The sequence below is a fragment of the Cervus canadensis genome, chromosome X (genome assembly GCF_019320065.1).
Source record: "Cervus canadensis isolate Bull #8, Minnesota chromosome X, ASM1932006v1, whole genome shotgun sequence".
Taxonomy (NCBI): Eukaryota; Metazoa; Chordata; class Mammalia; order Artiodactyla; family Cervidae; genus Cervus; species Cervus canadensis.
In genome coordinates this window covers 140,668,582-140,684,673 of record NC_057419.1, presented here as the reverse complement: position 1 = coordinate 140,684,673, position 16,092 = coordinate 140,668,582, and the positions used below count along the sequence as shown (strand labels likewise).

At 35.2% G+C, this 16,092-nt stretch overlaps 1 protein-coding gene across 2 annotated transcripts in view; it reads right to left on the bottom strand.

Moving 5' to 3' along the window:
- RADX (RPA1 related single stranded DNA binding protein, X-linked) overlaps nucleotides 1–16,092 on the bottom strand; it is a 75,944-nt gene that overhangs the window by 17,620 nt on the left and 42,232 nt on the right. The window contains exons 11-12 of one of the 2 annotated variants that reach the window (XM_043459082.1): nucleotides 10,487–10,560; nucleotides 1,065–1,358 (exon numbers count right to left, since the gene is read on the bottom strand). In XM_043459082.1, coding sequence (XP_043315017.1) covers nucleotides 1,065–1,358; nucleotides 10,487–10,560 — 368 coding nt within the window. The remainder of the gene's footprint in view (nucleotides 1–1,064; nucleotides 1,359–10,486; nucleotides 10,561–16,092) is intronic. The other variant, XM_043459084.1, reaches the window with a different exon arrangement.

The window sequence follows — 16,092 nt, the reverse complement described above, 5'->3', positions numbered from 1 at the left end:
TCTAGAGAGTATCTCACTTTGGCTAAGATTTTATTTTATAATTAATTTTTGTGTATATTTTTCATTCATGAGAAACAAAACTTAAAAATGAAGTTTAAAAATGTGTTGACTTTAAATTTTTATAAGTTCCATAGCTACATGTCAGTTTAGAACAACCTGAGAAAATAAGTTTATTGTCACTTATCAGACAATATAGTTTTGGGACTTCTTGGGTGGTCCAGTGGTTAAGACTTCGAGCTTCCACTGTAGGGGGCTCGGTTTCAATCCCTGGTAGGGAACGAAGATCCTGCATGCTGTGCAGCATGGCCAAAAAAGGAGAAAGACAAGACAGTTTTTTTCAGTAGCTTCTTTCTTTTCAACCTAAGTTACTTGAGAATTTTATCTTCTTCACAGGCTAAACAGACAGAAGTTCATAGGATCTTCTCTTTATTATCCCTTTCTCTTTAACTGACATTTTACCCTTCAATGGTTCAGATGCACTGAGAAAGAAAGGCAGAGAATATGAGCAAGAAAGTGGTGTCTAAAGGAGAAGAAAATCGGTTTTAGAGAGAGTCATTCAGGGGATAGAAAAGTTCCCTTGGTTCCTACTCTTCTCTCCCCAAATACTTTCCAAGGATTTGCCAGTATTTAAAAGCCCACAATTAAAGCTTCATGTATTCTAGGATGTGTTCCCATTCCTTTGGTTTGAGCCAAACAGGAGCTCTCTTTGGGTTTAACATTTTTTTGGGGGGTGGGTGGAGGTGGAGTGTTTAGTTTTTTTTTAAGCAAAATAGTATCATCTGTATTTAGATTATGTCAAGTAAATAACATTCACAAGGGCTTTCCTGGTGGCTCAAATGGTAAAGAATCCACCTGCAATGTGGGAGACCTGGGTTGGATCCCTGGGTTGGGAAGATCCCCTGGAGAAAGGCATGGTAACTCACTCCAGTATTCTTGCCTGGAGAATCTCCATGGACAGAGGACCCTGGCAGGCTACAGTCCATGGGCTCACAAAGAGTCGGACATGACTGAGCAACAAAGCACAAGGAGACAGTAACATTCAAAGAAAAGAACAGGTGACTTACCTAAGATAGTTAATTCAAAATGTCCAAGGCTTCGGGCGCTCTTAAAATTATCAAGTTTTGGGACCCTTCCTTCTGGTGGTATGTATTTTGCAGGCTGAGAGTTAAACTGACGACTAAGAAAATGTCTGTGCTCGAAACTAAATTTTCGTGGAATACTTTCAGGATAAACCTGGCTGTAATGCAGGTGATCTATCAAGCCGAACTTCTTCTCTCTCCACAGCTGACTTTCCCATTTGTCACTTATAGTTTTTCTGGCTTTTGCTACGAAGGCACCACTGGAGTTTTCTCGACCTGCTAAAGAAACAATGAGATAAACACAACTGACCTATAAACTAATGAAATCAGGTAATTCAGTACAAAGAAGCAGATTAATAATAGCTTAATTAACTGTAAAAATCAAACAGCCACCTAGAAAACATAAACTGAATGTCCAAAAGATAAATCTTATTAAAGTGAGGAATGAACTAAAATTCACCTTCAAAATAAACTTTTACGCCAAAGTATTAAAAATAGTTTTCTCTGTTGCTGGAATTAATGAGACTTTTATTATCTTCTTTATACTTTTTCTATCTTTCCTAAATGCTCTTAAACAAACAAACATTCCTTTTATTTTCAGTGATAAATTTAAGTTAAGTCAAATTCATGAGAATAAGAACATTTAGAGATTGAACCACTCCTCACTACTGGTGGAAGGTAAGCTTAAAATAAATTTTGTACAAAATATAGTCTATTTCTTGGATATAACATTCTTTCAAAAGGACCATTTATATGATATTCCTTTCAGATATAAATAACATATGAAAAACAAAGAGGGAATTAAATTGAAAGACCACTTCAACTCTTGATTGTTCTGTCATCAAGTCCATTTATCATTTATGTACAACTTAATTAACATATTTAGTTTCTAAGGCAGAATATAATTTATCTCTTACACACTGTGATATTCATTCACTCATTCATTCATTCACTCAGCAACACCTATTATGTACCAGATACTGCACTAAGGAATTTGGTAAAATAACATTTTAATTGAATAATATACACTGGAAACTGTAGACATAGAGTAGATCAGTAAAAAAAGCCAGATTTTAGCACTTTTCACTTTGTCAGTTCTGCTAGCTCAGACAACCTGAAGCAAGTTGTTTTTTCGAAACTCCATTCCTAAGTTTAGTAAGGTTGCTGAATTGCTTCCTTGTATGCTGCCCGTGCCTTGGCGTTCATTATTTTCCTAATATAAAAGACCCTGCTGAGACAGAAGGGCATTTCAACAGCAAGGTTTCAGTGTGGTTAATATATCACTTCTGCTGTTGGACTTTATTCCATATCCCCAGACTACTTTCTTGGTTTCTTAACCCTAGACAGAGACTGAACATTTATTACGAGGTAAAATATTAGACTGACTTTTGAGAGAAGATGAAGAAGTTGAACTTCTTTTTTTTTTTTTTTGAAGTTGAACTTCTTACCAGGAATTTCAAATACTGCAACATTACAAAAGAATTTCTTTTTAATTCTCAAAATTTAGTTGATGAACACACTTAACTTCCTATAATACCCTTGATAACAAAAAGGATAGAACACATAATCACATGTGAAAAGGAAAAGACTCCATAAAAGCCATGAGACATGTGCTCGGGCCTGGTGCACTGGAAAGACCCAGAGGGATCGGGTGGAGAGGGAGGTGGGAGGGGGGATCGGGATGGGGAATACATGTAAATCCATGGCTGATTCATGTCAATGTATGACAAAAACCACTACAATATTGTAAAGTAATTAGCCTCCAACTAATAAAAATAAATGGAAAAAAAAAGCCAAGAGCAAAACTCTAATAGGACTAAACTGAAGATTGGGATTTAATCCTTTTTATCTTCTAGAAATGAATTTCTCTTATCTAAACTAATAAAAGTATATAATCAGATCAGCAATAAGTAGATATTACAACCCAATATAGTGAGAATTCCTGACTGATTTGTTCTAAAATATATTATGCAGTAAAATAAAATAAAATATATTATGCAAAGAAAAGTTATAAGCCATTCCAATTTTGAAACTTTAATTAAATAATTACATCTACTCCATAGGAAAAAAAATCCTCTGATTCACACTGACAGGAATAAGTCTGATAGTCTGATAGATTTTCAGTGCTTGTTTTCTTATTTGAGTGTTAAGAACTGGCAAGGCTTAATGCTCACATGAAAAAGTTCTTCTGAAAAATATCATGCATTGTTTTTTAATTTAGTAACTTGGGACTGTAACTATCCCAATTATATGTTTCAAAATTAATACAGATGGGTATGAAATCAGTACAGGAGATATTGGCAGTCACTGGTTGTGAACAGTAAGATTTCAAGGGCAATAATTAGGAAAGAGACAAAATGTATCTAGAGTTCAGGTTTTTCTAAAAATGGAAAATCACATACTATAATTATTTAATTTTTAGCTTGAATATTACTAATATTACTATACAAAACACATTATGCTTTAGGCCCAATACATAACTAAGATGGGCTTCCCTGGTGGCTCAGTGGTAAAGAATCCACCTGCAAAGCAGGAAACCCAGGTTCAATCCCTGGGTTGGGAAGATCCCCTGGAGGGCACGGCAACCCACTCCAGTATTCTTGCGTGGAGAATCCCATGGACAGAGGAGCCTGGTGGGCTACAGTCCATAGGGTCACCAAGAGTCAGACACAACTGAAGTGACTAAGCACACACATATGTACATAACTAAAATACAGCTTAAAATACCTAGCAAAATTATACATACATATATATATATAATTATTTATCAGAATTATAGTAATCATTCTTATTTTAGTGAATCATTTTACCCTTATTCCTGGTGAGAATGGATATATATTTTAATGAGGAAAAATTTCAGAAGACCACATTTAGGTTGTGAGTTGAAAAAGGACATCATAAAAAAAAAAAAAGAAAAAGGACATCGTATAAATGTGTATGTGTGGTGATTTTGTTTCTTCACTGAATCTACACTAGCATTTCATTGTGTGGATAAGAGTGACAGGTAGGGGTGTATGAAGGCATAGGGGAGTGGGAAGAGCTATTTCCTTTGCCTCTTTCCTGCTTGCCTTCAATGACCGCATGCTGGTGCATGATCTACAAGACTGGAAAAAAACAGAGTATTCCAGTCAGTGATCAGGTCTGTGCTTGGTAGCAAACATATAATAGACTTTGTAAAGGACTGTGTAAGTCAGAAGCTACTTATAATGTCTTATGATCTCAGTAGTACTATCACTGTTTATTGCTAGCTTTTCAGTATATGTCTCATTTACTTAAGTTACCAGATACAAAGGATAAGATGTTAAACTCTGTAATCTTCAAAATACCTAACACAATCAAATTACATATACAAATTAGCTATATATTCACAAAATGAGTACTTCTGAATTTACACACATAATAATTTCCAAAACTAGCATGAAACATATCTGGGAATACATTAGTAACCATGTTAACACATATAGATCCAATTCATTCATTAAACTTGAAGTATAATAACACAAAGGGGACTATGTAAAACTAGAAAGCTTCTGCATGGCAAAGGAAACCATCAACACAATGGAAAGGCAACCTACTGACTGGGAGAAAATGACTGCAAATCATATACGATACGGGATTAATATCCAAATATATAAAGAATTTGTTTACCTCAGTAAACAAAAACAAGCAATATGATTAAAAAGGGGGCAGAGGATCTGAACAGACATTTTCCCAAAGGCATACAGTTGGCATACAGGTACATAAAAAGATGTTTAATATTATTACTAGGAAAATGCAAATCAAACCTACAAGATATCATCTCACACCTATTAATATGGACATTAGAAAAAATACAAGAATAAACAAGTGTTGGTGAGGATGTGGAAAAAAGTCAACCCTTATGCACTGTGGGAATGTAAATTGGTACAGCCACTATGAATAACAGTATGGAGGTTCCTCAAAAAAATAAAAATAGAACAATATGATCCAGCAAGTCCACTACTGGGTATTTATCCAAAGAAATAAAAAGCACTAACTCAAAGATATATATACCCCCATGTCCACTGTAGCATTATTTACAATAGCCAAGACCTGAAAACAACCTAAGTGCCCATCAATGAATGAATGGGTAAAGAAAATGTGGTATATATACAAAGGAATATTATTCAGTCGTAAAGGGAAATCTTAACTTGGATGAATCTTGAGGACACTATGCTAAGTTAAATAAGTGAGACAAAGACAAATATTATATGATCTTACTTATATGTGGAATAAAAAAAAAGACCACTCAAAAAAACAAGCTCACAGATACAGAAAACTGACTGATGGTTGCCAGAAACAAGGGTTTGGGAGGGGTGGGTGAAGTGGATCAAAAGTTATAAAATAAAATAAATAAGTCATGGAGATGTAATGTACAGCTTGGTGACTATAGTTAATACCATACTGCATATCTTAAACTTACTAAGAGTAGATCTTTTTAATCACAAGAAAAAAAAATTTTTATAACTATGTATGGTAATGAATGTTAACTAGACTTATTGTGGTAATCATTTTGCTATACGTACAAATACCAAATCATTATACTGTACACCTGAAATTAATATAATGTTATATGCTAATTACACCTCAATTTAAAAAAGAAAAAATGAAAACAGTTCTGTAAATTAGGAAGAACCATTATCAACTTCATGTATCAGACACTTCTTGAGAAACTATCTCGTTAACAGAAATGCCATATTGGGGGTTTGGGACACTACACTAACTGAATAAGATTTGATCTTTTGCTCGCACTCTAGTTACATTTCTGTATTTTTTTAATTGTTTTTTGAACAATTCTGACCATTTAAATTTAATTATCAGTTTCTTTAAGGTTTGCTTGCTCTGAATAGCTAAAAGTTATCAATATATTTTAAATATTGATAATAATCAAGAAAAAATAAAGAGAAATGAGATATAAAGGCAATTATCTATAAGCCTGGGCAAAATAATTCATTATGAAAATGATATAGATTCAAAAAAAGTAAAAAATTAAACCAATCATTCATATGGTAACACAGCCAAGGGTTTATACTCACATAATCTGTTAAGAATTAACTGATTATTTTTAGTTTCCAGATTTTTTCCTATAGAGGGATGCTATACAAATGTGACAACTTTGAGAAACATTTACAGTTTAAAAAGTACTTTCGAACATCTGTTTAAAAGTCTTAGGCCAATTTTATGAAGTAAATAAAGGGATGCTATCATCCCATTTGAGTGCATGCCAGTCGCTCAGTCACATCCAACTCTTTGCAACCCCATGGACTGTAGCCAATCAGGCTCCTCTGTCCATGGAATTTCCCAGGCAAGAATAATGGAGTGGGTTGCCATTTCCTCCTCCAGGGGATCTTCTTGACCCAGGGATTGAATCCGTATCTCCTGCACTGGCAGCTGCTTCTTTACCACTGAGCCATCTGGGAAGCTTGCTGTCAATTTCAGAGATGAGTAGGTTGACATATAGAGAGTGATTGAGTTGCCTCTGTTCACACAAGTTAAAAAACAACCAACCAACCAACCCCGAGGTATAGTATTACGGTACATGAACAAAAATGAAAATACAACATAAAAACTTATAGGATTCAGTGAAAGTAGTGATCAGAGGGAAATTTACAACATAAATACTGATATTAAAAAAGAAAGATCTCATTCAATAATGTAACATTAAACTTAAAGGAATTAAAAGTGACAGAAGTCATTATGCTTAAAGTAAATATAAATGAAAGAGAATAAAAAACATAATAGAACCTAAGAAACCAAAAGCTTGTCCTATGTAAAGACCAACAAAATTTATAATCTTCACCTCTACTGACCCAAGGAGTGAAGACATAAATAACTAAATTCAGAAATAAAATGTGATTCATTACAGAGATAAAAAGGATTAAAACAGAATACTATGAACAATCACACACCATAAATTAGAAAACTGAGATGAAACAAATTCATAAAAACAAAAGAAATTACCAAAACTCATTCAAAAGAAAAAAAAAATCTCCAGACCTATAGCAAGTAAAGAGATTCAAAAGAAAATTTAAAAGGCTATTCCATTTAAAATAGCAACTAAAAGAAGAAAATACCTAGGAATAAAATTTAAGCAAGGAGGTGAAAGACTTCTACACTGAAAACTACAAAACATTGTTGAAATAAAGAATACCTAAAAATGAACGGAAAGAAATCCCATGTTCATGGACTAGAAGAGTTAATATTATTAAGACGTCAATACTATCCAAAACTACCTGCAGACTCAATGCAATCCTTATCAAAATCCCAAAAGCTTATTTTGCAGAAATGGTCAAATGGATCCTTAAATTCATATGGAATCAGAAGAGTCCTCAACGCTAAAGCAATCTTGAACAACAGGAACAAAGTTGGAGGGCTCATACACCCCAATTTCAAAAGCTGATACAAAGTTACAGTAATCAAAATACTGTATACTGGCATAGGGACATACATATAGACCAATGAAAAAGAATTTGATATTTAACAATGGTTTTCTAATTCAAGTCAGTGGGTACTAAGTCAATGCAATTTTTCCTACTCATTGTCCAGGGAATACAGGAAGCTCCTTGATATTTTCCCATGTTGATGGCAATAATTAATCTGACCCTTAATAACCTTTCAAGTTTATATTGGTTCTACTTCAAATGCAAGAGGCCTGTGCTCTGGATTCTGCTTTCTAAGTGGTTATTACACCTCAGTCTATGATCATTTAGGCCTCTAGTTCTTAAATGTCCATGAACAATTTTAGTTTTAGTTCCTACTTGCCACTAAATTTAATCTTTTTTGTTTCTGCCACTTAGGAATTTTTAATTCTTGCTTTCAGCTTGGTTATGTATTTATACTATAATGATTTCCCCCTTATTTTCTATCTTTTATTTGAGGGGGGGAATACAATCCAAATCCCTTTGTGGGTTCTTAATCTGTCAGACTGACTAGAAGTCAATTCTCAAATAAGAATAACTCATAAAACAAGAAGGATCTAAAGTATTGAAATGTCTACAGAGATGCCCCCTTATAAGATCTGCTTTAAACAAACTCACTTTAAGGATATCCTGCCATAACTAAATTTGTGTCATGATTATCACTTCAGAAATGAACCCGAAAACTGGAACTACAACTATCTTTAACTACGGTTATTGTAAAAAAAAAAAAAATTAAACTTCCTACCTCATTCTTCTGTTAATTAAAAATAGTACATCTGAAGGAATGTACTACCAAAGAACCAATTTATTAAGTGTTGTTCAGTTCAGTCACGTCCGACTCTTTGTGACCCCATGAACCGCAGCACGCCAGGCCTCCCTGTCCATCACCAACTCCCAGAGTCCACCCAAACCCATGTCCATTTTGTTGGTGATGTCATCCAACCATCTCATCCTCTGTCATCCCCTTCTCCTCCTGCCCTCAATCTTTCCCAGCATCAGGGTCTTTTCAAATGAGCCAGCTCTCTGCATCAGGTGGCCAAAGTATTGGAGTTTCAGCTTCAACATCAGGCCCTCCAAAGAACACCCAGGACTGATCTCCTTTAGGATGGACTGGTTGGATCTTCTTGCAGTCAAAGGGACTCTCAAGAGTCTTCTCCAACACCACAGTTCAAAAGCATCAATTCTTCAGCACTCAGCTTTTTTTATAGTCCAACTCTCACATCCATACTTGACCACTGGAAAAACCATAGCCTTGACTAGACAGACCTTTGTTGATCAAGTAATGTCTCTGCTTCTTAATATGCTGTCTAGGTTGGTCATAACTTTCCTTCCAAGGAGTAAGCATCTTTTAATTTCATGGCTGCAATCACCATCTGCAGTGATTCTGGAGTCAAGAAAAATAAAGTCAGCCACTGTTTCCCCATCTATTTGCAATGAAGTGATGGGACTGGATGCCATGATCTTAGTTTTCTGAATGCTGAGCTTTAAGCCAACTTTTTCGCTCTCCTCTTTCACTTTCATCAAGAGGCTCTTTAGTTCCTCTTCACTTTCTGCCATCAGGGTGGTGTCATCTGCATATCTGAGGTTATTGATATTTCTCCCAGTAATCTTGATTCCAGCTTGTGCTTCCTCCAGCCCAACGTTTCTCATGACATACTCTGCATATAAGTTAAATAAGCAGGGTGACAATATACAGCCTTGACGTACTCCTTTTCCTATTTGGAACCAGTCTGTTGTTCCATGTCCAGTTCTAACTGTTGCTTCCTGACCTGTATAGAGGTTTCTCAAGGTCAGGTGGTCTGGTATTCCCATCTCTTTCAGAATTTTCCACAATTTATTGTGATCTACACAGTCAAAGGCTTTGGCATAGTCAATAAAGCAGATATAGATGGTTTTCTGGAACTCTCTTGCTTTTTTGATGATCCATCGGATGTTGGCAGTTTGATCTCTGCTTCCTCTGCCTTTTTTAAAACCAGCTTGAACATCTGGAAGTTCATAGTTCACATATTGCTGAAGCCTGGCTTGGAGAATTTTGAGCATTACGTTACTAGTGTGTGAGATGAGTGCAATTGTGCGGTAGTTTGAGCATTCTTTGGGATTGCCTTTCTTTGGGATTGGAATGAAAACTGACCTTTTCCAGTCCTGTGGCCACTGCTAAGTTCTCCAAAATTGCTGACATATTGAGTGCAGCTCTTTCACAGCATCATCTTTTAAGATTTGAAACAGCTCAACTGGAATTCCATCACCTTCACTAGCTTTGTTCGTAGTGATGCTTCCTAAGGCCCACTTTACTTCACATTCCAGGATGTCCAGCTCTAGGTGAGTGTGAGTGATCACACAATCGTGATTATCTGGGTCATTAACACCTTTTTTGTAGAGTTCTTCTGTGTATTCTTGCCACCTCTTCTTAATATCTTCTGCTTCTGTTAGGTCCATACCATTTCTGTCCTTTATTAAGCCCATCTTCACATGAAATGTTCCCTTAGTATCTCTGATTTTCTTGAAGAGATCTCTAGTCTTTCCCATTCTATTGTTTTCCTCCATTTCTTTGCATTGTTCACTTAGGAAGGCTTTCTTATCTCTCCTTGCTATTCTTTGGAACTCTGCATTCAAATGGGTATATCTTTCCTTTTCTCCTTTGCTTTTCACTTCTCTTCTCTTCACAGCTATTTGTAAGGTCTCCTCAGACAGCCATTTTGCTTTTTTGCATTTCTTTTTCTTGGGGAATTAAGTGATGTACTGGTCCAAAATTCAGAACAATTTGGCACTAGTACTTTTGACAAGGATTTAAGGTAATAAAAATAAAAATAGAAACAAAAATAACTAGCTACATATCTATTTAAAGTACTTATATTAGCTAGTGGCAGGCACAACCCCAAAATGCAGAATCAAATCAAACAGCAATATGTATATAATAATAGTGTTCCACAAAGTCTCCATAAAATCATCATCATCATCAAAGCAACATACAGTGGGAGGAGCTTGGCATGCTTGGTGTACTTCCTTTTGTTTGTGAAGAAGTTTCTGGCTGAGGTACAGGAATTCTACAAAAGATTAAAAAAAAGATAACAAACAGTTATAAAAACAGACTTGAATGGGAAATCTCGTTCCATTTGGAATTTATTCTAATCCAATATGATTAAAAAATTTATAGGTTTAGTTTCTTGAAAATAATGCATTAGAAATGTAAGGGAAACACATTCAAATTATGAACATATATCCATACTAACATAATTCAAATACTGAAACAGTTATATGTTTTTTAAGGAGTATTACACAAAAGAAACTATTCAACTTTTATTAAATTAGTTGACACTAAAGATGGATATACATATATTTCATTCTCTACAATATAAATTAAATTATTCAATGGCCTCCTTTCATGCTTGCTTTGTTCAAATATTCTGGAAAACAATCTGGCCTAACTCTCTAACCTCATTTCAGAGTTTTCTATAAGCCTCATAATGCTTCAAAACGTCACATTTTTCTTTCAGCCAGAAAAACCTTATTCCCCCTTTCCTTTGCCTGGTTAACTCTTATTCAGCCTTCAAAATTTAGCTCGTAGCATTATTTTCTATAAGAAGCCATCCTTGCTCTCTACTCAAGGTTCACTAATCCTTATATATGCTCTCATAGCACTAAGAATAAATGTTATCATACCACTCACCACATTGTATTAAAATTACTGCCTTTTCAGTTTATCTCCTCTACCAGATTCTATTAGCTTTACAAAAACATAGACTTTATCTATTTTTGTATCTCCACAGAATAGCCACTCAATAATTGTTCATTGAAAGAAAAATAAGTGAAAAGGAAGCATCTTATTTTGAAGCTGACGAGAGAAACTTGCACTTATAACAAATACCTCCTTCTTAAAAACTTTCAGTGTATTTTTATGATGAGTATTTTATGCTGTTGTAGTTCCAAAACTAAAAGCATAAAGCAAAACAGAAGTGTCATTTGTAGAATACCACATAATACTGCTCAACTTACTTCAGCAATAGAAATGTCTGTTACAATAGTAGTATTCTTTATTTATGAATGAGTTCTTAGTGAATGCAAAGAACAAGCTTTCATGAAGGAAGACTGCATTAATTTCATTTAAAGAACTCCAGGAAATAAAAACACGTTTTATAGTTGTAATTAAACTTTTTTCTGAGTATTGAAAAATGGTTTATTTCTAAAAATTAACAAGCTGGTAACATCAACTCTGAGAGATATTTAAATAAATAAAAATAGTTAAATTACATGTATTTTGAGATCATTAAACAGTATGTATATTCTTTTAAATAGGGTCTTCCCAAGTGGCACAGTGGTAAAGAATCTGCCTGCCAATGCAGGAGATGCGGGTTTGATCCCTGGGTCGAGAAGATACCCTGGAGTAGGAAACGGCAACCCACTCTAGTATTCTTGCTTGGAAAATTCCATGGACAGAGGAGCTTGGCAGGCTACAGTCCATGGAGTTGCAAAGAGTCAGACATGACTGAACAACTGAGCACACACAGCAGCATATACTTTAAAATACATGGTGTTATAAAGTGACTTTTTTCATCTGAAACAAATTAGAACTAGTTTTCCAAATTCTGACAGCGTCATTATATTGTATAGAATTTTTTTAAGTGGCTTAGGAAATTTTTACTGGAACATACAATCATTCATTTGTACGCCTTAAGTGCCTTAAAGGTGAGGGCCTAAATGACAGAAGTAGAGGTATCAATGTCTATGGGTATCAACTGAGGAAACTGAAAAAAAAAGGGATGAAAAATTAAAGCATAAGAAATATAAAAGGATGCCTGAGAAAAGAAAGGGAACAGACGGTTAAGATAATATTAAATATGGTGGATAGTAGCTGAATATTATAAAAATTATGTCAGAGGCAATAAGCTGTACTCTTCATAAATTTATCGACCTTAGATAAAAGTCATATAGATTGTATAGCATGCCATGCCCTCATTGATATAACAGTATTATAATTAATATTGTAGTCTTTCCTATGGTCTTCTCCAGTGGCTCAGTAATAAAGAATCGCCTGCCAATGTAGCAGACATGGGTTCAACCCCTGGGTCAGGAAGATTCCCTGGAGGAGGAAATGGCAATCCACTGCAGTATCCTTGCCTGGAAAATCTCATGGACAGAGGAGGGTGGCAAAGAGTTGGACACGACTGAGCATGCATGCACAACAAAAGTCATTCCAACTGTGCCTTCTCCTTTCTTAGGAGACACTGATAATGATTTTTAAGGATTCATATAACCCTGATATGGTGTACTTTCTTGCTTTATGAAGTAAATACCACCAAGAGAATACAAATAACTTTTAACGTCCCATTTATTATATTTTATTTCTCAGTGCTAAATTTTGAATGAGTTGATATACTTTGACTACATTTTACTATCTAGTAGAGAGCACCATGGGTCACTATCTCCCTTTCAGATTAAAATGTTCATTGATACAACCTCTTAAATGGTAATATTTATTACTACCATAAATTCTACCAATGGAAACAGACCAATGGGTAATACAGACACTGGAGTCAGCAAGCCAGGATTTAAAATACAACAACGTGCCAGAAGAGTGGCATGCCCAGATTCCACAAGGAGAGCACACAGAAGCTCCATGTTTCTTCTCAGACCTTTCTTTATGTGTCTCTTCATTTGGCTCTTCCTGATCTGTAACCTTTACAATAAAACTGTGATTTTAAGTATAGTATTTTTCATTCTAATGAGCTACTGACTCTGAGGGGGTCATGGGAATTCCTGAATTTGTAGCCAGTTGATTGGAAATGAGGGGGACCTGGGGACCAGCTGAACTGTGGCCATTAACATCTGAGGTAAGGTCAATCTTGAGGAGGACTAAGCCCTTACGAATCTGATGTTAAGTCTGATTATTAGCATTAGAACTGAATCACAGTATGGCTAGTTGGGTTGGAAACCCCACAAGAGCTCAATGAACCTAACTGATAGGTTTAATAGCACAGAAGACATAGTAAAAGAGTAAATGGAGTTACAGGTCCAAACTGAAACACAGAATCAAAAATAAATATGTATATAAGTAAAAAAATGAAGTATAAGAAACTTGTTGGTCACAGTCAGAAATGCTAATATATATGAAGTAAGAATCATGGAAAAAAGGAAATAATGAGGAAGAAAATATATTTGAAGAAATATGGCAGATGGTTTTCCAAAACTGATGAAAGATATCAATAAACAGACTCAAGAAGCTTTGTAACCTCAAAGCAGTATAAAACAAAAAGAACCACTCCTTGGCACATCACATGCAAACAGTTGAAAATCAAAATGAAAATCTTAAAAGCACTCACAGTAAAAAGATACAGTATCTTTGAATGAACAATCAGAAGACATTAGTTTGATTCTTAATAGAAACAATGAAAGCAATAAAACAGTAGTTTCAGACTTTAAAAAAATAAACCTGCAACCAACTGAAAATATCCTTTTAAAAGTAAAAGTGAAATAAAGATGTTTTTATACAAATAAAAATAGAGAATATATCACCAGCAAGCTGTATTTAAATAAATGCTGAGAGGAATTCTTCAGTCAGAAGGAAAATGATTCCAAAGAGAAGCATGGAAATATAAGTAGGAATGAAGAGAATTAAAAAAAATGTGGTTGGATTGGAAGAATCAATATTGTGAAAATGGCTATTCCACCCAAAGCAATCTATAGATTCAGTGCAATCCCTATCAAGCTACCAACGGTATTTTTCACAGAACTAGAACAAATAATTTCACAGTTTGTATGGAAATACAAAAAACCTTGAATAGCCAAAGTAATCTTGAGAAAGAAGAATGGAATTGCAGGAATCAACCTGCCTGACTTCAGGCTCTACTACAAAGCCACAGTCATCAAGACAGTATGGTACTGGCACAAAGACAGAAATATAGATCAATGGAACAAAATAGAAAGCCCAGAGATAAATCCACGTACCTACGGACACCTTATCTTCGACAAAGGAGGCAAGAATATACAATGGAAAAAAGACAACCTCTTTAACAAGTGGTGCTGGGAAAATTGGTCAACCACTTGTAAAAGAATGAAACTAGAACACTTTCTAACACCATACACAAAAATAAACTGAAAATGGATTAAAGATCTAAATGTAAGACCAGAAACTATAAAACTCCTAGAGGAGAACATAGGCAAAACACTTTCCGACATAAATCACAGTAGGATCCTCTATGACCCACCTCCCAGAATACTGGAAATAAAAGCAAAAATAAACAAATGGGGCCTAATTAAACTTAAAAGCTTTTGCACAACAAAGGAAACTATAAGCAAGGTGAAAAGACAGCCTTCAGAATGGGAGAAAATAATAGCAAATGAAGAAACAGACAAAGGATTAATCTCAAAAATATACAAGCAACTCCTGAAGCTCAATTCCAGAAAAATAAATGACCAAATCAAAAAATGGGCCAAAGAACTAAACAGACATTTCTCCAAAGAAGACATACAGATGGCTAACAAACACATGAAAAGATGCCCAACATCACTCATTATTAGAGAAATGCAAATCAAAACCACAATGAGGTACCATTACACGCCAGTCAGGATGGCTGCTATCCAAAGTCTACAAGCAATAAATGCTGGAGAGGGTATGGAGAAAAGGGAACCCTCTATAACTGCTGGTGAGAATGCAACTAGTACAGCCGCTATGGAAAACAGTGTGGAGATTTCTAAAAGACTGGAAATAGAACTGCCATATTGACCAGTCAATCCCACTCGCTGGGCATAAACCTGAAGGAAACCAGATCGGAAAGAGACACGTGCACCCCAATGTTCATCGCAGCACTGTTTATAATAGCCAGGACATGGAGCAACCTAGATGCCCATCAGCAGATGAATGGATAAGGAAGCTGTGGTACATATACACCATGGAATATTACTCAGCCATTAAAAAAATTCATTTGAATCAGTTCTAATGAGATGGATGAAACTGGAGCCCATTATACAGAGTGAAGTAAGCCAGAAAGATAAACACCAATACAGTATACTAACACATATACATGGAATTTAAAAAGATGGTAACGATAATCCTACATGCAAAACAGAAAAAGAGACACAGATGTACAGAACAGACTTTTGGACTCTGTGGGAGAAGGCCAGGGTGGGATGTTCTGTGAGAACAGAATGAAACAAGTAAACTATCAAGGGTGAAACAGATCACCAGCCCAGGTTGGATGCATGAGACAAGTGCTCAGGGCTGGTGCACTGGGAAGACCCAGAGGGATGGGATGGAGAGGGAGGTGGGAGGGGAGATCGGGATGGGGAACACATGTAAATCCATGGCCGATTCATGTCAATGTATGACAAAAACCACTACAATATTGTAAAGTAATTAGCCTCCAACTAGTAAAAATAAATGAAAAAAAAATGCTAACCATGTAAGAAAAACAATATTAAAAATGTCTCTTAGAATTTAAAATATATGTAGAATTAAAATATAAAACAAAAATAATGAAAATGGAGATAAATGGAATTATCCTAAAGATCTAGCATTATCAGGAAATGGTAAAATAATCTGCATTTATTTATTTACTTATTTTATTCATCCTTTGCTGTGC